General features: G+C 41.0%; 1 protein-coding gene across 1 annotated transcript; it reads right to left on the bottom strand.

Annotated features, from left to right (window-relative positions):
* Positions 1-27,595, bottom strand: NEDD1 (NEDD1 gamma-tubulin ring complex targeting factor). Its single transcript, XM_028746186.2, has 16 exons — positions 27,368-27,595; positions 25,180-25,253; positions 24,661-24,807; positions 19,670-19,764; positions 16,228-16,344; positions 14,508-14,648; positions 11,017-11,246; positions 9,667-9,868; positions 8,928-9,117; positions 6,441-6,566; positions 6,054-6,101; positions 5,537-5,760; positions 4,892-5,039; positions 4,267-4,423; positions 1,535-1,601; positions 1-728 (listed from the first exon to the last, which is right to left on the bottom strand). Exons 3-16 carry the CDS (start codon positions 24,797-24,799, stop codon positions 624-626), a joined length of 1,989 nt encoding a protein of 662 aa, XP_028602019.2. The 5' UTR covers positions 24,800-24,807; positions 25,180-25,253; positions 27,368-27,595; the 3' UTR covers positions 1-623.

Raw genomic sequence — 27,595 nt, 5'->3', positions numbered from 1 at the left:
TTTATGCAACTTCACAAATTGTTTATTCAGTCGGAACAAATTATCAGTATGCCATTAAATTATGTAAATATGCAACTCAGTTGTAACAAAAATCTAAGATTGCATCCTACACCTACAAAGTAACATTTATAGGAAAAAGTCAGTAGCAAAAGAGCATATACAATAAAAACTGCATGTGAAACATTTATGTTTTTTCTAGCCAAAGGAAACAAAACCAAGACATTGTCATAGAAGTCTTCATTGCAAAAAAAAAACCCTGAAATGCATAATAAATTTATCAGAACAAAGCAATTCTTATACAAAATACATTTCCTATTTAGTTTCCCTTTATAAAAAGGCACTTTTGTTTATAGCTAAAATTGATTAATACTCTTGTTAAGCCTCTCTTTATAACCAATGTATTTCAAGTTTTCCATAAAAACCCTTTGATATAAACATTATTAGTGCATATTTTTGTATTAATCAGTTAACTATTGCCTTTTCTATTTTAAAATAAGGTTCTTTAGTGCTGGAAAAAACACTGAGTTTACACATACTACTTAAGTGTCAGACATATGACATCAGTGTGCCATAGCACAATAAAAAAAAATTCAACTCATTTTCCTTGCATGAACACGGACTTTTTAGAAGTGGGCTTGCAATCTTTTATTTTCCTCACGTAATCTCTCAATTTCAGCTACTAAGCCGTCGTTTACAGAATATCTTTCAAGTAAGGCATGCATTTCATTCTAGAGGGGAAAAGAACAGAACATTGCATTACTAGAGAAACAGATTTCCAAACCCGACTATGCATTTTTATATAGAATACTAATGTTGGAATCAAGGTGGTCAGAAGATATTGGCCCCAGTTCACATGCCATAGCAAGCCACAGGCTGAAATAAACTCTGGTTTACTGTGATTGAGCAGTATGCTCATATACGCTACTCAAATGCACCCACCTTGTTCCTCCCCCCCCCCCTTGCAAAACCACACAGAGTGGCTGGCTTAGCATTACATGTGAACAAGTGCTCATGGGTTCTCTCTCTCCAAACTACAAGAAGGAACATTCTCTGGTTTGTGTCTCACATTGGCAAAGGGTGGGTGCAACTGAGCAGTGTACATGGTAAACAATCATTTTTCACACTATGGCTTATTGTGACATCCAAACTGGGCCACTGTAATTTTTCCACAGAAAGATATCCACCCATCCATCCCCTTTGAAAATTTGAAGACAATCACCGAGAATGTAGGAAGTCTGTCTCAAGCACTACTTTCTCAGCAAAGCAATCTAGTTTCCCTTCCACCCCAAATATGTGATATTACACTCATCAGACAGTACTATTCTGTGCCCAGCTTTTAAGAAAGAACAGATTGCGAGTTAGTTTGCAGTGTCACTTAGCAAAAATTATAGTATTCCAAACCTAGCAAACCGAGGTTCTCAATAATCTCATTGCTCTTTCTAGGATCTTAAAATGAACAAGCAATCCAGAGTAGGGTTTTCAGCTGAAATGCTTTTAAAACACCTGCACATTTCTGTATATATTTTATACATACCAGCTGCACATGAAATTGTTTGATCATCTCCACTTGCAAATTCACAATGTCACGATGGCAGGCTTCCCTGAAGGAACAAATACCATGCACCTTCAATTCCTGTTCGCAAGTTTACCCATTTCTCTTTGGTTCTTAAATTAAAGGTGATTTTCAGGACAAGACTAAACATCTAAATTCAACGATAATGCATATCTTTATTGGAGCCCACAAGAACTAAGATGACATTAGGGAAAGCATAGCACCTTCGCAGCAATTAATTTCCAGTACAGTGGTACCACGGGTTAAGAACTTAATTCGTTCTGGAGGTCCTTTCTTAACCTGAAACTGTTCTTAACCTGAGGTATCGCTTTAGCTAGTGGGGCCTCCTGCTGCCGCTGCACCTCCACTGCGCCATTTCTGTTCTCATCCTGAAGTAAAGTTCTTAACCAAAGGTACTACTTCCGGGTTAGCGGAGCCTGTAACCTGAAGCGTCTGTAACCGAAGGTACCACTGTACTGGGTTCTTAATGAGTCATAGGGTCACAGAATTATAGAGTTCAAAGTGACCCCAAGGGTCATCTAATCATCTAAGGTTAAGGGCACAATTGAAATATCTGATATTTTATTATTTTTGATGCAGCAGCTATGGTTTGCTGCAGCAGAGAGGGCCATACTGGACTCAGTGCCACAGCCTGCCAGTAGCTAGACTGGCTTAATAGCCAGTAGATTCTTGAGTAGCTCAGCTCCACTCCCACCCTGCCTCGAAACACCCCATTTCAGAGATATGCACCAGCTGCCAGTAGTAACTTCCATCCACCCACAAATTACAAGGGAGCACACGGAACCTCCATGGTTAGGCAGAGGGGCACCATCAACTTAAATGCCTTCCAGCATAACAGATCAAGGGTTTTGGATTACCACTCAGTAATGCCATAGACTCTTTTTTCTGTAAAAAGGTAAAGGACCCCTGACAATTACGTCCAGTCACAAACGACGCTGGGGTTACGGCGCTCATCTTGCTTTACAGGCCAAGGGAGCCGGCGTTTGTATGCAGATAGTTTTTCTGGGTCATGTGGCCAGCATGACTAAGCCGCTTCTGGTGCAACGGAACACCAAAACCAGAGCAGCACACAGAAATGCCGTTTACCTTTCTGCCGGAGAGGTAACTATCTATCTACTTGCACTTTTTAGCGTGTTTTTGAACTGCTAGGTTGGCAGGAGCTGGGACCGAGAGTCGTGGGGATTCAAACCGCTGACCTTCTGATCGGCAAGCCCAAGAGGCTCAGTGGTTTAGACCACAGCGCCACCTGCATCCCTTTCTGTTTGCTATAGACTATGGTAAATGGAAGAGAGACAAACTTTGGAAGTCAAGGACAAAGTACTAGAACCCCCTCCTCCCTCTGCTTTTTTTTACAAGTCACTCCTTCTAGCCAAGAGGCAATGGCCAGTTTCACAACACCAGGTGCAAGCAGAATGCTCTGCTATAAGCAAAGGCTAAACAAGGCTAGTAATAAGAACAAAAAAGGAGAAATCTGATGACAACCCAAGTAGTATTAGTCAACCAATACTGAAAATGTACTATTTCAGATTCCAGGAAATGAAACACACTGAGTGTTTTTTGCCATAAAATTTATTTTATTATAAATTGGGAAAATGTAATTGCTCCAGATGCACATTGGAACAGATTCCAACAAACATTCTTCATTTACAATAAAAGCTTCATGATATGTGCCTACAGATGCACCTGTAAACTGTTGCTCTGGGGCAGATTGTATTTACTCAAGATGAAGAGAATCTAAACCATTTTCTGGCTGTTTAAAATGTGCAAGAGCAGCACACTCCAGGGGCTTTGTGAATTAACTTACCAACTTCTTGAATTAATTCATACAGAAGTTTGATTATGTCCTGATTGAGTTGTACTACAATAACACACTGAAATGTGGTGGGGTTTTTTGCTCATAAACAAGTAACAAGGCTAAGAAAAGATACAGTGATGTCATAGAACGTCACAATGACAAGAGAAGCACTTAAGACACAATCCAGAGCTAACCCCACTGCTTTCTTAAAACCACTCAAAGACAATTAGCTTTCCTGGGGCAGAAAGAATGCTGAAGTGTATATTTGGTAGGTATATTAAACTGATCTATTTCTGATTTGATGCTGAAATGCCAGCCAATTTTATAGCACCCTGCTAACCTTTTCTTTTTTAAGTCTGAGTTGCAGAGGCCCACGAGACCCAACAGACTATGAAGAATGAAGCCAGTAATTTGGAGCATTCATATTCACCACAGGGTTGTTGTCAAAACAGCATATTTGAGGCAGGCTTGCAATGCAGCCCAGAGTTAATACTGCAGGTCAGAGGAAGGGAGAGGCTGGTTCAGAGTCTGCCAAAATTCTCCCATACCTCTCAGGTTGCAGCAAAGGTCACCTTATCCTCTCAAATCTCATCCCTGGCCAAATCTAGTACTTGACTGCATGAAGCTCATGCTCTACTGACTTGCATGGGAACTGGACACACATTTAAATATTCATAAATAAAGACGATGTTCCTTAAGACAGACCCAAGCTAGAGCTGAGATTAGTGTCTTTGATGTATCTTCTGTTTCTTCACACACACACCCTCAGCCACAAGTAACCCACACACTCCAGAGATACACTGCAACATCTTGTTGTCGGGCTCCGCTAAAGTTATTATTTTGCTCAGGCTTTATAAACTGATAACTATAGTCAAAGTGTCGATACAACTCAACTTACCTGAAGTTATCCAGAGTTTCTTGTATCATATTCTGAATGAAATGAATTTGAACGGATGATAAAGGTGCATTCAATCTGCTGCTCCCAAGAGTGTCTGCTATTTTTTCCGATAGCGAATTGGCAACTCCAGCAGTAACCGAAGAAGTTATCTTTGAAGCTATGCAAAGTAAAGTATGAGCATTTCATTTTAACTTGGGGCAAGAAAAGGGGACCCAAAAAGATACAGACAACTACTATATAAACAGGCAAGACAGGCGCACCACAGCACACAAGTTAAATTATTTCTAATCACCACCTATATTTATGAAATGAAAATGTAAATTCTTGACTGTTCATAAGTGCTGGGATTTAAGAATTTAAAAGCAGGCGCATGACTGGAAATGTGATTGAAGTGCTGGAGTGATTGAAGACCATTCCCGGGAAAATTACGCAAACTAATTGGCAGAGTACACCATGCGCACAAAGACAGAAACATTAGATTATGCTACATTTTTATTCAGTAGTACATCATAAATTTTATATATAAAAAAATATTTAGAGACTGTTGCACTCCCATTACATTCACCCAGGATGCCATTAGCCAGTTGATTATGTTCCATAACAGAAAGGTGAGATTTAGACCTACTTGCTGAGGTAGGACCGTTCACTGGCGATTCATAGGTCAGTTGTGCCTGAAGGTTCTTAATAAGCCTCTCTCGGGGATCAGGACTCCTGATTATGTTGGCCAACGGGGAGGTATTCATATTTGTAAACTCAGAGCTGGAGGAACTCAACTTTGTACAGAAGGGGAAAAATAAATGTGAAAGCCAACACAGCCCCACAAATATAAACATTTCTTGCCTGATAAGTAGTACACTCAGTCATGTGCTGGGCCCTTTGGGACAATCAAAATCAGCACTATCTAGCAACAACAAAAGATGGGAGAAAGCTTATTATCTCAATCCACCCCAAGCTGCAGCTTCTAGGAGTCACAGGGGAGAGCTAAGTGCAGAGTGGAGACCAAAGGTAGATAAACTACCCCAGAAGAAGCATGACGTGTCCCCTGCCAGAAGCACTATCCCTCTCCTAACACCCCAAAACTGAAAGGGGTGGATTTGCATGCATTACGGTGCTCCTAATCTCATGACTATGATTAGGAAGCAAACAGCCCAGGCCTAGAAGGCACCACTATCCAACATGTGCATGTTTCTACGCAGCAAAAAGCAGAAACAGCAAACAAAAATGCAAGGCGGACAGCTCAAGTCACAGGCAATTAGAATTACAGCATTACCTGCTTGAAATGTTCTCTGGACTCTTGTCTTCCATGATTAGTTTTCTGAGCCTCAACATCTGGATTCTCATCATCCTCTTTGATAGGAGAGCCAACAAATATATTAAGTGGACTAGAATGCATTACTTGTGGGCCAGATCCTACTGGATTTTTTCTTACAGGCAATGCAGTGCTGAACTGGGAGAGAAAATCCAGACTGGAAAGGTAAGGTTGAAAATCCATACCTAGAATGAAAAGCAAAGTCACACACTTGTGTATTTTTTATTATTTTATTCATTTCATTTCCATACCACTTTATATTTTAAAGGATTATAGATTTGTACTGTTTGAACCAAGAAGGTTTCCTGAACACAGGTTTAGCATGCACAGTGTAGCAAATATTACACCCCACGCCCCAGTTTGTTTTTACTTACCTTCATTTATTGCTACTTATTCTCATTTCCTGTAGCATTAAACCAATTTAGTGTCAGGCTGGACCCTCAAGAGATACTAAAAATGTACTAGAGTAAGTGCTTACCATCACTCTTTCCGGGAACATCTTCACTTGTTTTACAAACTGCAACATCTATAGGACAAAGCAATAAATACTGACTGTAAAAAGGGAGGGAAATCCTATACAGGTAGAATCTGAGTAACAGCTCTACCTGATCTTTTGTTCAAACAGTACTGCTTAAGTTTTTAATACAGTAGGCATGGTTCGGGGATTATGACTGACCACTATCTAAAGAGGCACCTTCTTAATTTGGCTATAATATTTTATTTTATTTTATTTTATTTTAATAGCATATGCTCTATATAGGATGGGCATGACTGCAAGCATTAAGGGTCTTAACTGCGGGATGTAATAGGATGGAGTCCTTTCCAGCACATGTGTCGATACACTCTTTTTCCAATGTCAACTTACCATCTCGAAGTGGAGAGAACAAGTCACCTAAACTATTTCTCCCCAAATCATCAGCTGGATTAGAAGTATTCCCATGATCAATTTCTTTGGAAGGAATTACATCCAAACTGCAGCTGCGTGGGAATCCTAGAAGAGGAACACATCCATTTTCCTGAATAAGAGAGTCATTTTAAATGACAAATTAAGCTTTCTTCACAAAATCTATTAGACACCAGCACTTTCTAGTTCCATAAGCAACATAAATGTTTATGCATAGAAGAGTCCTACAGGAAGAACAAGGCAAGTTCAATATAGTTCAGCCGGGGTATTTAAGCACCCTAAAAGAAGCTTTAAAAAGGCAGAAGGCTGTCAATAAATTAAGTGGAAACAAGTCCCATAGGAACCAATAGAATTTGGTTCTGAGGGAAGATGTCAAGGATTTGGAAGGAAGTAAAAGCTACTGCCATTATCAATAAGCCTCTGACAACAGGTCTAGCAAACACACTAAGGTACAACAAAACCTGTTGTCTTATCACATTAACTGTGTGGACAATAAAATTACTCAGCAGCACCCTATCCTCCAAAACTGCGATAAGAGGATTCCGCCTTAAGCTTTAATGCTAGCATTACCTAGCAATAAAGATAGCTTTACTTCAATTTGGCACCCAAAGTGCTTGACAGAACTCCCACTCACATTTCCACAAGGAGGTGAACAGGTATGAACTCCATTCATCAAGACAGATTAAGCTGTCAGCTTGAGCTTAGTGAGAAAGCATCACGCTTAATTGAATGTTTTATATGTACCGAAAAGGATCACAACATACAGATATTTTTTAATGTTTTTATAAAATAGTTAAGATCTAGAATCACGTTCTTCATCTTTATTTCAGTCACTTGTGCAGTGGTCTGGAAAAAAAATTAAGTCAACTGCTAGCAACGATGAATGAACACTTGGCTTGAGCTTTCCAAGTCTGTATTCTGGGTGCCCTTTGGGATGAACTCTGCCAAGAGAAGGCTAGGAAGAGTATAACCCTGGTCCTCTTGGCCCCCTCAGTGGCTTTCAGTGTTATCAACAATGGCGTCCTTCTGAATAAGCTGTCTGGTTCAGTGTTGGAGATACTGTCTCACAGTGGTTCTACTGATACCTGGATAGCTGATTCCAAAAAGGGGTGCTAGAGGGGGCAGGATATTGCTGTACCCATTGCCAATTATGCTATGGGCTCCACGGGGATATTTTATCCCCATGCTATTTAACATCTACAGTAAATGACTCAAATAGATAATCCAGAGGTGAGGACTGAGGCATCACCAACAGGTGTACAACATGCAGTTTTCTCTTTCCTTTTCAACTAATCCAGGTGAGGCAGTGGGTGTGCTGAGCCAATACCTGGGTATGGGAATGGAGCCAGGTTGCTTAGATGATCTTCTCCAACCATATATGCCTGCCTGGACCCTAAGAGACCCTTCTCTGAATGCACCCCACCAAATGAGAGGAAGTGGGTGGCTACTGTAAGTATCTTAAATAAAGGAGAGTAATAGTATGACTGGCGCCCCAGTTGCGGAATATTCTCTACATAGGTGGTGGTAATAAATAATAATAATAATAATAATAATAATAATAATAATAATAATAGTATTATTTATACCCCGCCCATCTGGCTGAGTTTCCCCAGCCACTCTAGGCGGCTACCAACAGAACATTAAACACAGAATAAAACTTCAAACATTAACAACTTCCATAAACAGGGCTGCCTTCAGATGTCTTCTAAAAGTCAGATAGTTGTTTATTTCCTTGACATCTGGTGGGAAGGCACTCCACAGGGCGGGTGCCACTACCAACAAGGCCCTCTGCCTAGTTCCCTGTAACTTCACTTCTCGCACTGAGGGAACCGCCAGAAGGCCCTCGGCGCTGGACCTCAGGTCACAGTGTTGAGCTTCTTTTTGGCACCAGGTGAAGACCTTATTTTCTCAGTACTTTGGTCTGCAACATTTTGGGCCTGGGGGCACTTTTTAGAGATCTAGAACACTATTGTGGATACTTCAAAATGCCTTTTTCACAGAAGAAAAATTGGCAGTGTTTAAAATCTCCCCACTCCAACCCCAAAACAAACAAAACAAACCAAAAGAGCAGGTGCCATGATCCAAACAACCCTACCCCCCAAAAAAAAATTAAACATTTGGAGGAGCAGGAGGCCTTTGCAGGCACCAAACAGGGTGGCTGAATGTACCAACATATACCACACTGGGGAGCTCAGCTTTAGACTTTTGGTGCTCCTGTTTTCTCTGTTGCTGGATTTATTCCAATATTATTATAACCTGGTTTTAATTTTCTCTACATTGCATTTTTATATTTTAAGAATTTGTTTTTTCAAAATGTATACCACCCAATAAATACTATAAGTCAAGAAATAAAATAAAGGATCAATTAAGCAATTATTAAAATGGCAACAATTGGTATTTTCGTATTTCCCTCCTTCATGGTTCTCACAAGTGCTGGCATTTTTTTACCAGATTTATCCTGAATGGCATCAGCTCCTTTAACTTCAGCTGTTGGCAAGGATGGGGACAGGAACGTGGCAGGCATGTTAGGAGTAACGTTTTTGATCATGCCAGCATTCTGAATCCCTCCAGTATTGCTTGTTGTTTTGACATCAGATCTTTTGCAGGCCTGCTTAGTTAAGGATGACTTAAGGCTAGACTGAAACAGAAATAAGTTAGTCAGAAGTGCTTTACTCTGCAGGGAAAAAGGACAGTCAAGTACTAAGTTACAACTTTCTTCTAATGCTGCTTCCCAAAAATAGCAGACACCATTTATAATACAGTCATACCTCTACTTACGTATCCCACTGGATACGTAAACTTTGGGTTGCGAACGCTGCAAACCCAGAAGTGTATATGTCCGGGTTTCACCATGAGCGCATGCGCATAAGCAGCACCTCCGGATATGGACTTTTCAGGTTGCGGACGGACCCCCGGAACAAATTAAGTTCATAGCTGGAGGGTCCACCGTATTGGGAGCCAGGGGGAATAGAGCACTCAAATAGATGTGTGTTAAGTACACAGAGCCATCAAGCTTTGAAAAAAGGGTCAGTTGTATACAATTCTAACTACAATTACAATGGAAAAGTGATACAGGGCTTAGCACAAACATGCCATCTTGTGTGCTTTGGCATATATTGATCATAATTTGCCACATTTTATTTCCGTTTTAACCTACACTTATACACTAAAAGCACAAGACATTTACCCTTGAAAAGCTGTTAGAGCACTGTAGTGTTATGCATTTCACAGAGGTTTTGTGAGCACTGACTGATTTCACAGGTGCAGACAGTTTTCTTAGGTCATAATGATATATCTTTCCACGAGAAGATCCAACCACCAAGGAAGTTCCTTCAGGCATGAATTCTACTGCAGTTAGAGGAGATTCTGCTACTAAAGTCTTCAGCTGCCTTTTTTGTGACGAAGAAACATGTTGAACACCCAAGAAGGGGGGGGGGGAGAAAGCACAGCCACAATTTTATTTACAGTTTCCAAAATAATAGTTCTTTTTCATTAACTCTTCACTTAGCTGTTGGCCAGGTTAGACTAAAAGGTAGTGTCTGGCCCAATATTACTCAGTGGGCTTCACTGCCAAGCTAAGACTTAAACCCAAAGCCAACACTATTATACCACACTGTAGTTTTAGTTCTGCTTATCTCCCAAGTATTGTAGTTTTATGTATTGTATTAAGTTAATACAATACATAAAACTACATTCTTCAAGCAGATACACACATTCCCAGCTGCTAATGGATATCCCCTTTCCTCAAAAATGACAAGAATTCAAGTGTGTAGGTAGGAAGGAAACTGCCAGTGTCAAACAGCTCCCTGTGGGCTGTCCCCCTTTCAAGTGTCCTCTTGTTCTTTGGAGGACTCAGGGCTCCCTCTGCTTTCGATGCCCAACTCTGGCAGGCCAAGGAAGGCAGAAGGAATACCCACAATGAGTACATCCAGCCCAATGAAGAATTCTCAAGATATTGAGAGCTTGCTCCCTATTTTGCAAACTTTGGTTGGTCCTACTAAAGGTATTGCTCAACAGTGGGTTTTGGCATTTTCCCTGTGGCTCATATATTGGCTCTGCAGATGCAATAAAGAGACTTTTGCAAACTAAAACCATTAAAATGTCAAAATGTCTCAATTTTAGACACCTCTCATGAAACGTGTGTGTACAAAATAAGAAAGCTTTCAAGTCAAGCAGAAGGACTCCATCAGCTTTAATATTCCTACAAGCAATTCAGTAACTAAGACAACCACACACAAATTGCTTTCCACCATTAAGAAACACACTCCAGATATTACTTTCACAAAACCAAACCTTGTGGCATGTTAAAAGTTCCACACCTAACCATTTTTGTGAAGAAATGCTAAATGTTCCAGTTGCCCCAGTCAATTAAAAGGAGACCAAATCAAGCCTCAGTAGACTGGCTTTATTTTTATTTGTTTGTTGATCAGCAGCGCTTCACAAAATATATAATAGTATGCCATAAATTCCTTTTTATACCACTGAAAAACACACAGAATTCTGTCAATAGATAATATTCTAACAAAGGTATACATACTTTTTACTGGTGGTGTCATAGAGAATGATTCTTTTATCCAGACCTACAGTTACAAATAGCAGCTCACTGATGGGAGAAAAGCAGATTTCATAGGCCGGAGCTTTATGAGCACTTTCAAAGTTATGATATGGGGCTTGACTATTGACATCCCACAGAGTTACAGCCCCACTGTCGGAAACGCTACCCAATAATGCTTTCTTAAAGGTAGAATATTTCAAGTGCCGAATGGGCTGAAAAAGAAAGAAAACACATTTGCATATGTTAAAAGTGATGGCATGCTTTGCCAATGCATATATTTAAACTACAGCACGTGTACATTTTTTAAAAAACCTCTTTGCTAATTAGTTGGCAAGAGGCTGCACCACTGGAATCCTAGTACTAGCCTTACCTTCAAATGCAGCAGTATCATCACTTACTTACAGAACTTTTAGGTCTTTGCCATCCTTAATACCCAGTTACCATAGGTGAAATCTGGCAATAAAGCCTAATCTATTGGGGGAGCAGGGAATTGGAGGGGGAAAACAGCACACCCCTGCTGCTCCTTTTGTGGTACAGTGGCAGTTTCAGCACATTATAACAAAACAGCGAGTGACTGCTTTGCAGCAGGAGCAGTCATAAAAATATATATAAAAATGGGGTGAGCACAAAAGTATTCATGAAAAAATCAGCCCCCAATTCTGATTCAACTCTATGAAGTGCTCATGCAGTGCAGCTCCCCACCACAAAAGAGATTGAATTTGACATGGTATCTAGTAGTGAGAAACAGAAAAAGTAACACCTAGAAACCCTTTAAGTGAGCATCAGCACTGATACATCTTTATTACAAGAACAGCCATTTCAGATGTTTAGTCAGCAAGTCTGCCATCTAGGCCTCACTGGAGTGACATGCAATTAAAATTTAACAACTTTTCCAAGCTCGGCATTTTTGCAGTAACAATAGAAACTTGAATCCTGACAAAGTGCCAAGCTTTTTAAGTCTCAACCATTAAGAGTTTTCAAGAGTGGAGCTGTGATTCAACAAGATACTTTAGACCTGAAATTGATGGAATAATGGGCTTTAAGTTGAGTGCATTCTTTGTTACTGTTAAGACTTTAAATAACTGTCCTAATTTCAACTCCATGACAATCTACTTTCAAAAACAATCATTATGGGTTCCTTAATGTATTAGGCTTTTAGCATGCTCTGAATATACATTTTAAAACAATGCAACACGAAAAAGGCACAGGCATATAGGCAATAATAAGAAAACTTTTATTTGCCTTTCCTCACTCCTCTCCCACAAGCCCCTTTGACGTGGTCTTTGCAGCTAGGAAAATATGTATCTTTGAAGAATCTGCTGCAGCTTCTCTCCATCCCCATGAAAGACTAACAAAGAAACATGTACCAACCAAGCCAGGTGATGACTATCAGGTATTTAAACTTCCAAAATAGATGTGAGAAAAAGAAAATGCCTGTTTAAGAAGTCTGTTTAAACAATATTTAGAACATGCCCTCTCTCTTGGATTAGGGGCAAGAGGAAAGCACCCAGGTTGCAGGAAAAAATTAAGCCACCCACTTGATGTCTCTTCCCAAACCCACTGCTTCCATTTGCCTCTCTCTTCCTTTTGTCCCGCATGACAGTTAAGTAAAATAACTCACTCAGGAAAAGAAATGTATAAATAGGTGGTAGTCAGAAAGAAATGAGATATTTTAATGCTTCTAACATTATCCCATACAAATAAAGGATTGCATTGTTTTCATTAGTGCTATATGGTTTATGTAATAGGCAATATTTAAACCCTGTTTTGATATTCTACCATAAACCTATCCGACTTCACTGTAAATTACATTGCTCCCTATATTTTACATTAATATTCCTCAAGGTTTAAAGAGCAACCCAATCTTTCCTCAGCAGCATGTAGTGTAAAGCTACAAATGGCAAAGTAAATAGCAGGGAATAACAGTCAATGCAACTCAGCTGTAAGATTTTCAGCATCTTATCACTGCAGCTCAGATCCTCCTCCTCCACCACCACCACCACCCTGCTTTCATTGCTTTGGTCTTTAACCCACAGCACGTTGTCCATCAATAACTGTCAGAGAGAGTTTCCCAAATAAGCCACACATAAAGCACAGCTATGACAACTTTATTAGCTCTGCAACGAGGTGGCTTTTTAAAAAAGAGCAAACTGACTATTAAGAAGAAGTTTGCATCAATATAACTGATGGATGATAACAATGAATCAAAAACAGAGCTTTTGAAAACTTGGCTTTTGCTTCCAATGAATACAGTGCTACCATTTGCAACCCTCAGTATGTGTGACACTTAACTTGTCTAACCTGCTAGAAATTCTAATAAGAAAACCCAAGCACATTCATTAAAAAAAAATTTGTTATAGCTTTTCAACATCAGCACTGAAATGTGGCTATGAACAAGCTGTGCCAGCAATAAAACTATTCAAGGAGACAGCAAGGAGAAATGCAACCAGGCCCATGTTCACATTAATAGTTAGAGTTTTAAAATCTCAGATATTAACACTGCTATAAGCTGTTCTGAACCAATGGGAAAGAACAGGATATAAGTAAATTTATTTACTTATTTATTTTAAAAATCAAGAATAGGAGTACAGTGGTGCCCCGCAAGACGAATGCCTCACAAGACGAAAAACCCGCTAGACGAAAGGGTTTTCCGTTTTTGAGTTGCTTCGCAAGACGAATTTCCCAATGGCTTGCTTCGCAAGACAAAAACGTCTTGCGAGCCTTGCGATTTTTTTCGCTCCCCCCCCCCCTTTTCTAAGCCGCTAAGCCGCTAATAGCCTTTTAGCCGCTAAGCCGCTAAGCCTTTAATAGCCGCTAAGCCACTAAACCGCTAATAGCGCTAATCCGCTAATAGGGTTGCTTCACAAGACGAAAAAACCGCTAGACGAAGAGACTCACGGAACGGATTAATTTCGTCTTGCGAGGCACCACTGTAAAGGTTTCACCCTTAAAGTCCTATTTCCTTGCAAGGACTTGCAAGTCTATCCCGACTCCGATAACCCATTTTGCCATGACACATAAGTTCAATCAGATGTGCAGAAGATGATCAAGAGGTTGTGCCACATAAAAAGACCCAGTTCCACAGCAAGCTACTGTGTAGCATGGACAAAGGTGCTATGTCAGGGATAGAGGAACTGCTTGTACAGTATACTGCAGAACTGGAAGGTTGGGGGGTGGGGTTGTGCAGCTCAAGTTCAATACACAAGTTTAGCATGGGCTTCCTGAAATGCCAACAGCCAAATGCTATGCATTGTTACTCGGGGGGGGGGGGTTCACTGTATTCAACGTGACTTACTACCAGGTAAGGGTGCATAGGATTGCAGCCCAAGTATGGAAGTTATTGGGGGTGCAGAACAATTACCTGGTGGAGAGACAATTAATTATAAATCTAATTGCAAATGGTTAGACCCAACCATCACTTGTATGACACACTGCAGCTGAACCATTGGAACCACATTCCACAGACACTTTACCTGACTGCTGCCAAAGCCAAATGGAGTGCTGGATAAATTCGTAGTAAGACTATGCAGGATAATTTCACCACTCATAGACCCCGAAGCAATATAGCAATCATTCCAATTAAATGTTACAGAAGTTATTTCATCTCTGTGATCCTAAAGAAGATAAGAAAATGCAAATATTAGCCAGTTGCAATTGGTTTTCTTGTTTTTACAAAAGGTAGTTATCCTTTTAACCTCTCTTGTTCTGTCAGATTTAAAGTAATAAAAGTATTCAAGCCACACGGCATAATCCAGCTTTGTCTCTCTCACACTTTTAGGGCTTCACAAAGCAGCAGCTGACAATGGACCCAGCTAACTTCCATGTGTTTGGTTATATTCTATTCCAGAAGCCTATCAGTTAAAAAGTTCATATTTAGATTTGTAACTGGCTCAATCTCCAAAGGTTGGTATCAAAAATTAAAAGACCCAGCAGGACTAAGACCCTGACCTGCACATCTAAGGGGGAAAGGCACAACTTTGAACAATGGGAAGATGGGCTAATCCCACAAATGAATCCTCCACATCAAGAATTGAATTGTTTCAATTGATTTTAATCTAGCATTTCTATATTGTTGCCACCTGCCCTGGGACCCTCTGCTGCGGGTCAGGTATGAAATCCAACAGACTGACAACTCTGGCAATGAAAAGCCAGCACATCAGGCAAGCCTAGCCTAATCTAATGTTCCTCCTAACATGCAACTCCTTCACATGGTAGAGTATTCAAACTTGCAATAGCTAAACAGTTTGAGGCCACTATCTGAAGGATCACCTTCTCCCATATGATCAAGCCAAAAATCACCCAGAGATCTAATCTACCATCTGCCTACCCCTGTTCTACAGTGATAGAAGTAGTGTTTTTAATAATAATGTATCCGTAGAAGACATTCATTCATATAGAGTTCATGTATTCAAATGTTTCCCGGATTCAGTATATACAAAATGCTATTCCAATATAGCACAGTTACATCAACTGTTTCTCCAACACATACAATTTTTGTTCAGCTATTTACCTAAGAACTGTCAGTCTTCCAGATAATCCTACATTTGCATACATATAAATGTCAAAGCATTATGTTTTCAGATAAAAGCTAGTTATTTAAGAGGAGCTTTATTGCCATTTGGCAACTATAAAGCTAGAAATCCTAAAATTAGCATTGAAACTAAATTCCATAATTATGGTGGCATAGGTATACAGGGATTATCAACAGATTAAAAGGATTAACTGATTAAAAAAACAGAAAACTGTAGAAAAACACATTCAGGTTTGTTAACCGGTACGAAGCCAGAGTTCCCCATTTCAAACACAACAGAAGACTGGCTTAATACAAGCAAGGAGCTTCGCACTGAAGGCAGCACACAACACGAGGGGCAAGAGAAGTGGAGGGAGTGGAGTGCTCAGCCCCGACACTCATTGCCAACTTCACATAAAAATGGTTTCTGAAGACTCAAATAATCATTCAGAGATACAATGTAATAAAATGACAGCTTGAAAATATTCCTTATATAGCAACACAGTCCACAAAGCCTGCTGCTAGCACAGACACCTATGGTGATAGGAATTAAAAATTTGAGTTGAAATTTGGGCTTTAAAGATCAGAACCCAAAGCTAGAGGGTTTGTTTTGAGGGGGGGGGTATTTTTTCAGAGTCATATTTAATAGACAAATAGATAAAACAGGAAGTGTTTTGTCTTACCTTAAGAGCTCGGTGAAGTTTTCTGAACTTTAAATCCCATATGTTAACAGTGCTATCCGCACCTCCACTTGCAATATACATTGAATTAGAACTCAAACTTATACAGGTTTGTTTTGCCTGGTTAGGGAGGGAATAAAAAGGGGGAAACATAGTATCATTTAGGGGCCCTTGCAGTAAAGTAGGATTTGTTGTTGTTGTTGTTGTTGTTGTTGTTGTTGTTGTTGTTGGTGTTGTTGTTGTTACATGTGTATAGTTCTACTCATGGAATCCCTAACCAAACCCAGAGAAAGGTACAGTATTGAGGAAGCGATTTCACCAATTCATCTTTTCCCCTGCAGTCTCCAAAAAATCAGTCCAGAATGTTGCGAGACCCTCTGGAAGAATGTGGAAGTGGGCATGACAATGGGAATCTAGAAAAACCACTTCCCATTTCCTCCAGCAGAAGCCTCTGCCTCCCATTCAAGAAATGGGCACTCTGTATTCAACCTGAGTTGGCAATCAAGGTCCATTAAAACCAATATTCTTATCTGGCTGTTTAATTTGGCAGGGTTCTAAAGTATGTGAGGAGGCTTTGAATGTCGGGCAGGGTCTCCAATTCAGACATTCTGTGATGGGGATGAAACAGAGGCAGCGAGGCCAGTGAGTACAGACCCACTCTTCCCTCTGTGGGATTCATATTATGTTCAGGATTGAGTGCCTCAATGAAGTTTTGTTGTGCAAGTCAATGAAATATAGAGCACTCTATAGCCCTGTTTCTTGTTGCCCCTTATGTGATTGATACTACTGAAGGGTACAGCAGGGCCATGCCTTCTAGACTCCCTTACTGTGACTCCTTCCTATCACCCAGCCTTGCTGACCTCCATGCGCTGGAGGGAAATGCCTGAAGCTGTGAGCCTGCAATACATGAAAAGGTGCCCTGTGCAATTCAGAACCCTGAATATGTGGCAGAGCAAGTGGCTGGGGGTGACCCAACTCTCCCCATGACTGTTGATCATGTGAATATTAATCAAGAGGTAAAAGGGCAAATACTCTTCATCAAATACAGGTAGAGAAAATGAAATTAGGGGAAAGTGGAAAAGAGGAATTCACCCTGTTTAGCTTGCATGTAATTTGCAAACAGCATGCTCCAAAAGCTAACATACATAAAAAACAGATTCTACAATATTCCTTTTATGATTTTCTTTATCCCCAAGGGTGAGCAAGTATTGGCAAGATGTTGGAACACGGACTTAAGCATCGTGAGAATTAATATGCAGTTACTTGTCTGCTTGCTCATTTAAGAATGTATGCTACTTTGGGGTGGAAGGGCGTGGGGAATTTGGTGCGGCCAGTCAAAGAAGCGGCAGGTTGCTTGCCTGAGGTAGTATATATCGACTCTTAGCCAATACTAAACAGTGTTGAGGCATCACTCACTCACTCCCTCCTTCCTCTGCACATTTCAAACTGTCTTCCAAGTTTTTCACATTGATACAAAGCTCCTTGGATTGAAAGCCCATGTTTGCATATAGGCACCTTTTAAAAACTTTTGTATAAAACTGAGATCATTGTACATGTGACAAAAAAGATCACAACTAACATAACGATCTGAAGAACACTGGTGAGAGTGTTGATTGCTTATTTAAAGCTTAGAGAGAGCATTTTATCAGTCTAAGGCCCTATGTCACCACAAACCAGAGGGCAGGAATGTTCTGTTGTTAATAATGGGCCGAGAACAGAAATTTATGTTCAGCAATGTATCAAAAGATCTCTCTCAAGACTCGCAGCCATGTTCATTAATGCATGTCTGGGTTTCATTAAAGTAGCTGCAATACAGCTAACAAAAGCCAATCAATACAAATACATTTTATGCACACCATATCACCTTATTCAGACACAACACTAAACAGTGATTTAACTTTATGAGAAACAGGTACAATGAGCCTCTTGTAATCCCTCTCTGGTACAGCTGTGTGGAATTTAGTATCTTTCACTTCCATTTTAGATTGACTGCAACTATCCATGATGTCCAAAGCCAGACAAACTGTGGCTAAGCTATAAGGCTGGCTTGTTTCAACTAAGCATAAGTGAGATTAGCCACAATTTGTTTAGGTTCAGCAGACAAGTTAAAAGGAAATTAATATGAAACACAAAAATCCTCCTCTTCGTCATGCTGGAAAAGAGCCTAGGGGGAACTCAAGAGCCAATGTTCACTGCAGCTCCTCCGTATAATGCTAAAGCAGGCATAGGCAAACTCGGCCCTCCAGATGTTTTGGGACTACAATTCCCACCATCCCTGACCACTGGTCCTGTTAGCTAGGGATGATGGGAGTTGTAGTTCCAAAACACCTGGAGGGCTGAGTTTGCCTATGCCTGCGCTAAAGCATGGTTTAGAACAGGAGTGCTGTCTTGTGGTCCTCTGGATTACAACTTCCATCATCTCTCACCATTGGCAATGATGGCTCAGGCTGCTGAGAATTGGGAGTGCAACAACATCTGGAGAGTCACAGATTAGTCACCCCTGCTTTAGAGTTGCATCCAAACAAAGCCAGCCTCTGTGGTACTCACTCAAAGTTGTTAGCAAGCTATATTCTTTTTAGAATGGCAAATAAAATTCTCTCACTTCCAATTTCTTCCCAGTTTCCAGCCCAGCCCCAGTGAATACCTGAAATACTATTTTCCCTTTTTATTAATTTCCAGATTTTGTTCAGACAACATGTAACCCGCTTGCAAGTTAGCAATGTGAACTTATAAAATTGCACTGCAATTTGGTCAATGAACATATACGCTCAGCAGCCTACAAGGGGAGTAAAATGACATGTACCAAAGTCAGTTAGACTTTGGAAATCAGGAAGTCAGATGGAACAAAATGCAAGGCACAGTGAACTCAGTAAACAACAGAGTTGAGCATCCTTTTAACCCCATTAGTTTTAACACTGTACTTGTGGGGTTAGCATTCCAAATTGAAGCATACACAGAGGAATGTCAACTTTACTCAATTTTAAATTTGAGTAGCTCATTATAATACTGTATACAAATTACATGCACAAATGCTCTGGCCGAGGACTGTGTCATGTACGTTTGGTACAACTCCTTGGCTCGCACAAGTGTCAATTAAAGCCACAGAGGCAGTAGGCAATATGGCTTGTTTTTCAACTGGAAGCATTCTCCATTAAGACAATGGGACCTTTTGAAGTATTTTTTTTTCAGGATCACCCTGTGCTCCAGATATATACTTATGTATAACTACGTACATTTTTTTAAAAATCTGTTATTTTGAAAGAGGGAATAGATGAAGTCACTGTAAATCCTATCTGTGTCTATTCTGTCAATCCCATTGTGTTCAATGGGGTTTACTCCAAGGTAAAGGTGCACTTATCTGCTGAACACAATGGGACTTGCTTCCAAGTAAACATGCGAAAAGTCACACTCTATGGCTCCGAAGAAACAAGTCTGTTTTACTTACCCCTTCAGCTAGCTCAAAGAGTGGAACTGGTTTACCTTTACCATTTGAAATCACTATTTTATCACCAGCAGCAGAAGCAGTGACCAGAAAATTATCTGAATCAGGTGTCATGGAACATAGCACAAAGTTTATATAGTAGCTGAAAAGGGGAAAGTATTAATCCAAGCCCCTTAAACAACATATGCTAGCATAAAATTCAAAACAGAAAACTGTTGATTCAAGTGTCTTTGTTAGTTTTTATATACTATGCAGTTTTGTTTAATGAAGAAAAGAAAGCAGATATGGGAAAATATTCCAGTTTTGAGAGGATTTGTCCTTTCAAGAGATTAACTCCATGTTGCATCCATTTAACACAAGTTTATGATTTAAAAAATACTCCTCCAACAGAGAAGTGCAACTTATTCCATGTCCAGTTTGTTCTACTTGCCCACAAATTCTATCCCCATTTCAAAGCAGTATTTGCTGCTAGTATTTTTGTGATAAAAAAAATGTGTTTGCAAAAAGTAGTGATCCAATGCATTCTAAAGTTAGCTGTGTTAATGCTAAGCAGTGGAACTGCCAACCACAGATTGGGCATCTGATATCTCCAGATCTTCAGCCCAAGATATTAACACTCAACTGAGTACACTTTCCACAAAATTACATCAAGACATTAAGCCAGAACCTGAACAGCAGCCTGTTGATGTAGAGAATGTTTATTTCTAACACCTCCCCCTTCACTTACATCCACCCACTTCAAACAAACACTAGACAAGTGCAATAAAACCAAAGCAGATAAATACCCCTAAGTTTCAGTATCACACTGACTGCCACTGTTGAAGTCAGGATGGAATTCCTCCATATAAAACTTGCCAGCTGAAATCTGTACAGGGCTGTGGTATTGTTGTTTTTTGCTTCTCTGTTTATTACAAGCCATCATCTGCTTGAGCTAACAGGTGTGCTTTAGAATACTCCCTTGCCCACAAAGAAGTGATATGGGCTCCTTTACTTACACCTGCCCCATTCTGCAGCAACACAAATTGCATTATAAACAGTTAAACTGCTTAAGATTTTCAGGTATTACCAATCCTTTATTTTAAACAATTGTCGCAAACAATGTGTCAAGGTGGCTTCTCAATGAAAGGTACGGCCTTTAGAAAAGAACAAAAACCTTCTATATTCCTACGATCTTCTGCAGCCCACTACTTCAGGTGTGTACAAGGTAACTTTCATCTCTTAACATTTAGCTGTCACTTTTAAGCAAAACAGAAAACGTCTAAGGAGATTTCCTTACTTAGCGCCATACTACATTAGTACATTGCTTTCCATGCGCTGAAGCTTGTCTAACTCAACACAGGATGACAAGCTGCTGTACCGTTGATCCTGAACAGCCAACAAGATCTACTTAATGGCTCAGACATCCCGAAGTAACTAAAGCCTTCAGCAATTAGAGGAACAGATGAATTCAAAGCAGCTTCTGCTGTGCTGAATGGCACCTACACACTGCAGGGCGGGGGGAGAAGCAAGAAGATCAAAGTCATTGGGTGACAGCTCTGGAAAAGCACAAGACTCCCTGACACAGAACACAGACTTATCAAAAATGGTATGTACTAGTGTCCCTTCTCAATGATACTATTTATTCTGGGAGATTTTCCTTTGTATGACAGTTGTCAACTCAAGGAAAATTCAAGACCTAGAAAAATTAACACTTCAGTTATCATTATTGGTTTTCTTACATGCCTTTCACTATACGGTCCCAGGTCAAGATACAACAGTTTTAAAATACAGTATTGACATAAGTTACACCAAATTACAATCAAGAGGGTATTTTTTACTGAATTCTTTTTCAGTAGAAATTACACTGCTAAATTTACTGCAACATCCAAAACCTACCTTCTTACAAACAGAAACATGTTGTGAATGAATAAGAAAGTGAAGCATTATCCAAGCAAACCATTCTTGTGCTTGCCTGTATATAGCCCCATCTGCACTATCCCCTGACATCATTCTAATGATAAACATGGCAGGTAAGGCTCCATCAAACATCCAAGCAAGCATCTTCTAAGATGCACCCAATCAAATGTGCATGGTCAGAAAGATGCCTATGATACAGAAAAGAATGGAGTAGCTGGTATGAAAACTCACTATCCCTACCTAGGAAGCAGGGGACATTTAGCTACAATGAACTACTGGAATCAGGTATTTTGTATGAACATTACTAAGAGCTGGTTCACACATGCAAGTGAAATCACTTGATTTCTTATCATTTGGGGTAACTTTTAGCTGAACTAAGCTTTTGTTTCTATTAGATGTATATCCTCATCTGGTAAATAGGTTCAGAACGGCTTACAGCATTTTCTAAATGTCAACAGCTCTGTTCCCAAAGGGCTCACAATCTAAAGAAATCTAACGGTTTGGAGGATAAAAGAGGTCAAATAAAATATAAATGACACTGTAGGCATAGCATATATTTTCTAAAAAGCAAACAGAACCATAAATAACCAATCCAATAAACCACCCAGAAAACAGTACTTTTTTGCAGTCTCCTGCCAAATGCCTAATCAATGAAATGATACTGCATTAAGTAAACTGGCTAATGCATAGACTTCAGCCCCAGTTCCTCTGGGGCTCTGCCCAGGAGGGAAATGATTCCTCACTCTGTTCTTGGTTAAAGAAAATAAAAAGAATTCCTTAGGGTTAAGACATGACAGCCAGTGTGGTGTGGTGGTTATAGGGTGTTGGACTATGACCTGGAGACTCAGGTTCAAATCCCCACTCAGCCATGAAGCTCACTGGGTGACCTTAGGCCAGTCACTGCCTCTCAGCCTAACCCACCTCACAGGGTTGTTGTGGGGATTAAACAAGGAAGTGGAGAACAACGTACACCACCTTGAGCTCCGGGGGCGGGGGGGGGGGGGGGGCGGGGAGTGGATAAAAATTCAAAAAAAAAATAAAGGTAATCCAAGCACCAAAGTGTTTCAAGCAATGAGGCAATATAAAAATGTGGTGGCTTGTATACTGTATACTTGTATACTGGTGGCTCATATACATATTGTGATCATGCAACAGTGGGACAGCACTATGGGCACAATGACATGCCCATAAATGAAGCACCACACATGCTCATCTATACTTGGAATGCTATAAAACCACAATAAGAAACTGCATTTGCAAAAATGGAACATCATCCAACTAAAATAAGGGGGGAGCCTCTGGAGATATGCAGCTTCACTTGCACATAAAAAGGTAAAGGACCCCTGACCATTAAGTGCAGTCGCAGACGACTCTGGGTTGCGGTGGGGCCCTCATATTACAGAGCATGGCCATATCTAGCACATCTGGAGAAAAAGCCCTGGCACTGCTTATTTCCTCATCTTATATCCCTCCTGGAAAGAAGAAACAAATATGCATACTGCCTCAAGAACAAAGACTGTGTAAGGACACTGCATGTTGTTGTTTAGTTGTTTAGTCGTTTAGTCGTGTCCGATCTTCGTGACCCCATGGACCAGAGCACGCCAGGCACTTCTGTCTTCCACTGCCTCCCGCAGTTTGGTCAAACTCATGCTGGTAGCTTCGAAGACACTATCCAACCATCTCGTCCTCTGTCGCCCCCTTCTCCTTGTGCCCTCCATCTTTCCCAACATCAGGGTCTTTTCCAGGGAGTCTTCTCTTCTCATGAGGTGGCCAAAGTATTGGAGCCTCAGCTTCACGATCTGTCCTTCCAGTGAGCACTCAGGGCTGATTTCCTTAAGAATGGAGAGGTTTGATCTTCTTGCAGTCCATGGGACTCTCAAGAGTCTCCTCCAGTACCATGATTCAAAAGCATCAGTTCTTCGGCGATCAGCCTTCTTTATGGTCCAGCTCTCACTTCCATACATCGCTACTGGGAAAACCATAGCTTTTACTATACGGACCTTTGTTGGCAAGGTGATGTCTCTACTTTTTAAGATGCTGTCTAGGTTTGTCTTTGCTTTTCTCCCAGGAAGCACTGCATAATCCTCCTTATTAGAGAAGTCAGGGATTGAACCTGGGACCTTCTGTACACAAAGCACATGTTCTACCACAGTCTTTCCCTTGAACAGTAGAGAAACAATGCAGCACTAATGGCAGCTGCTTCTAGGGGTTGAGAATGAGAATATGTACAGATATATAACCGTTCCTCCTCTGTGTCCTGGAGGAGAGGCATGAAGAGGAACACAAGGGGAGGTATTTATAGCCATCTGTATCCAAGAGAAATCACAAGCAGGAAGACAGTTTAAACCAGGGGTCAGCAACCTAAGGCCCATGGGCCAGAAGCGGCCTGCGGAGGTCATTTTACTGGCCCCCGAGCCGCCCCTGCCCACTCTCATGCTGCACAAAACTGGCGCCGCACGCCGCAGGGACTCGCTTCCACGGCGCCAAAAATCGCATCTGTGCACATCACGTCTGCACAGACGCAGAAAAACGCAGGCGGGCATGCAATCCGGCCCACAGAAGGATCTCCGCGGGACCAATCCGTCCCAGGCAAGATAAACCTTGCTGACCCCTGGTTTAAACTAAGCTGTTTTTGAACCAAATTGCCAAGGCAGTCTGTAAGAAGTAAACGAGGTATATTCAAATGGAACATACACCTTTGAAATGCATTCCATATCCATACTCTGATAAATTCAGCTTTTGCTCTTGAGCACATTTGTTCTCACATATGCTTGTTCACTCTCTCCGGAGGCCAGGGGTATTTGGAATTTTAAAGAACAGAGCTGACTTATTATTCATATTCTTTCAGTTGTTACAGCACAGATGCTATTTAACGGATGATAGTTTATGAATGTGGATGCCCAAAATCCATGTAGATGCTGCTACTATAGGTCATTAATTATATCAATTAAATCTCATTAGCACTGCAAATGTATCTGTGGCTTGTTTGTTTGTATTAAAGCACAGCTCACTGGCCCCAGAGACAAAACTAAAAATTGCCACCAAACAATGAGTGCTATAGCTCTAGATGTTGTGCCTCATGAAGTGGCAAAGGATACTGTTGCTGCCCCAGCATACAGAGCTAACTGGGTGTGATGAAGAATGGGGACTGAACTGTTCCACTACAGTTATGGATGAAGCGTCCCATATTTTAACATCATCATCTCCCGATGAAGCAAATCGGATGCTTTCCTGCATGGCTGCACCTAGAAGCAGAAAGAAGAAAATGCAGGTGAGATTGGTCATACCTATTAAAAATTATTCTAAATGACAAAATATTCTTTGTTATAATTGGCAGAAGTGTAAAGCTAGGCATGTTAATACAATAAGTTATGGAAAACATTTGAAGCCCAGACATTTCCTGTTGGGCAGCCTTATGTTCACAGCTAATTGTTTGAAAATGATCAGATCAATTATGAAAATAAACACCTGTTTCGAAGTTCCATGTGAGGCAAAATATAAAGTCAAAAGCAATTAAAATCATATGTTGGGATGCATTCTGAATTCATTCTGAATTATGAACATTCCAGGATTTATTTACTCAAGTATTTATTATTATTTACAGCATTTATACCCACCTTTCAGGCAAACAGACTCTCAGAGCAGCTTACAAAATCAGTTCTAAGGCAGGCCCTGCCCTCAGTCATACAATCTAAAAAGACACAACACATGAGGAAAAAGGAATGGGAGAGAGGAGAGAAGAGAAGAGCAAGCTCTTAAATATTACCATCCTAAAAGCTACAGCCAAGGTCAATGCTAGTTCTGGCTGCCTTATTTATTTCGTTTCTATACTCCTCTTTACCACCAATGACCTTGGATGGTTTACATTAAAAAAACTGCAAAACACAACATTAGAAATTAAGAAGAACTAAAATCCGTACCAGAATGTGTAGGAACGGCAGTTACCAAAAACAAGTGCACCCAAAAGCCTTGATGAAGAGGTATGTCTTCATCTGGCAGTGAACTCTATTCAAAAATGTAGGTGCCCTGCTACATTTATGATAGAAGAGTTCCATAGCTACGGTACCACTATAGAAACAGACCTGTCACAAGCAACAGCCCAATGTAGCACAGCTACTGTAGGATATATACTGAAGGGAATCTTATGTGGATCTTCTTTCCTGTATCAATCTAATTTCCAGACTTAAATCTGTGTTTCAGTAAAAACAAAGAATTGCCAGTTTCCAACAATTATTATTCAGGACAAGCCTGGAAAAAAATATGTTGGCAAATCACATTTGAATTCTGATGCCTGTCCCACTAAATTGTAAGGCAGCAGACAAGTTCAGAAAGAAAATCCACAAATTATCTGCTCCCCATGCACCTTATTATAGAATTTCTACCCGCTTGTATTGATTAAAAAGATTCAAAGGAGCTTACAAATAACTTTTTTAATTGCATCAATACATAGTAAAAACAACCCAACATTTACTAAAACCAGTATATAGTAAGAATAAGAACTTCAGTTGAAAAGCATTAAACTTCTGTTGACATCCACCTTACATCAGGTGATAGTGGGTCCCAAGGCACCAGTTGAAGACCAACAGCCTAGAGTTTATACAGAGGGGTAGGAGCATTTATGAAGTTGCTAAAGAATTGCTACTTACCACCAGTTAACAGATAAAGTGAAATTGGTGTGTGGGTGTGGGTGTACACATTCATTATGAGACTACAAATGCCCCTCCATTCACAAATGTGATTTTTGTGTAACAAAAAAATTGGATGGAGGAACACTTATGCTGCTGATGGGGGACAAACTGCAATGAACCTGCTTCCAACCTGCCTGCCTAGCTAGTTGCTCACTCAGGGTCAGGCATTCAGTGGCGGTAACCTAGTTTATTCATTTGCCATAAGCAGGAGGGGAGAGTGAAGTTGCACTCAGGCCCTGCTTTCAGGTTCCCATAAGCATCTGGACCGCCACTGTGACAACAAGTTGCTGAAGTAGACAGGCCTTGGCCCTGATTCACCAGGGCTTTTTCTTATGCTAAGAAACAATTTGATTGATATCCTATGCCCTTTTAAAATGTGTTGAGGAGGTTATGGGGTTGTTGTTTAAACTATTTTGATTATGTACTTTGTGGTTTTATATTCCGATTTCATCCTGAGACCTGCGGGTACATATAGGGCAGTATACACCGGCTTTGTAAGAGACACTGTGGCAGTTCAAGAGCCGCTTCTGGTTACAGTGATACCTCGGGTTAAGTACTTGATTCGTTCTGGAGGTCTGTTCTTAACCTGAAATTGTTCTTAACCTGATGCACCATTTTAGCTAATGGGGCCTCCTGCTGCCGCCGCGCCGCCAGAACACGATTTCTGTTCTCATCCTGAAGCAAAGTTCTTAACCCGAGGTACAATTTCTGGGTTAGCGGAGTCTGCAACCTGAAGCGTATGTAACCTGAAGCGTATGTAACCCGAGGTACCACTGTAGTTCCAAGGGGAGCAACCTGGGGCAAAGGAGAAGGGGGGCAGGAGGAGGATGAGGGCCGAGACATCCCCACCCGGTGGCTCCCACCTCTCACTGAGGGCGGATAAAGCTGTTCCAGGTGGGGCAACCAGTTCAAAGGACAAAGGGCCCCTACGCCCCTCAGGGCAAAACAAGCGCCCAATCCCAGCCAATCAGGGGCCTCTGTGTCCCAACAGGTGTCAAATCGCCACCGAGGACCAGAGGGAGAACTCCGCCAGCTGTCAGGTAACCCGCCAGGGACCGCCCCCTCCCCCCAAACCCCCACAATAACAGACACCCCCCCCCCGCCTCCCCTTCCTCACCTCCCCGCTTGGCCGGGACGCCCCGCGTTAAGTCTTCTTTCTACCCCATGCGACTCATTTCCCCGGTCGCTGGGCAGAAGAAGAGCCCCAAACTTTCGAAGCAGCAGCCGCCGCTTTCGGTTTCTTTATCTCGTGAGGCAAAAGGGGGCCACTAAAAGCGCAGCTTCCGCGCTCCTTACAACTTAGCGACCCGTCCCAACATCCACCGCGGGGCTGGGCTCGCTACCC

Source organism: Podarcis muralis, chromosome 10 (genome assembly GCF_964188315.1).
Source record: "Podarcis muralis chromosome 10, rPodMur119.hap1.1, whole genome shotgun sequence".
Taxonomy (NCBI): Eukaryota; Metazoa; Chordata; class Lepidosauria; order Squamata; family Lacertidae; genus Podarcis; species Podarcis muralis.
The sequence above is the reverse complement of the archived record's forward strand: the minus strand, read 5'-3'. Positions and strand labels throughout refer to the sequence as shown.

Bases quoted from the DNA above. Each gene is read 5' to 3' on its own strand.
- NEDD1 (XM_028746186.2), bottom strand. From the start codon at position 24,799: ATGCAGGAAAGCATCCGATTTGCTTCATCGGGAGATGATGATGTTAAA. The intron at 16,345-19,669 runs GTAAGTAAAACA...CTCCCTAACCAG, and splicing joins TCTTTGAGCTAGCTGAAGGG to GCAAAACAAACCTGTATAAG. The intron at 14,649-16,227 runs GTAAGACAAAAC...TATCTTCTTTAG, and splicing joins AACTTCACCGAGCTCTTAAG to GATCACAGAGATGAAATAAC.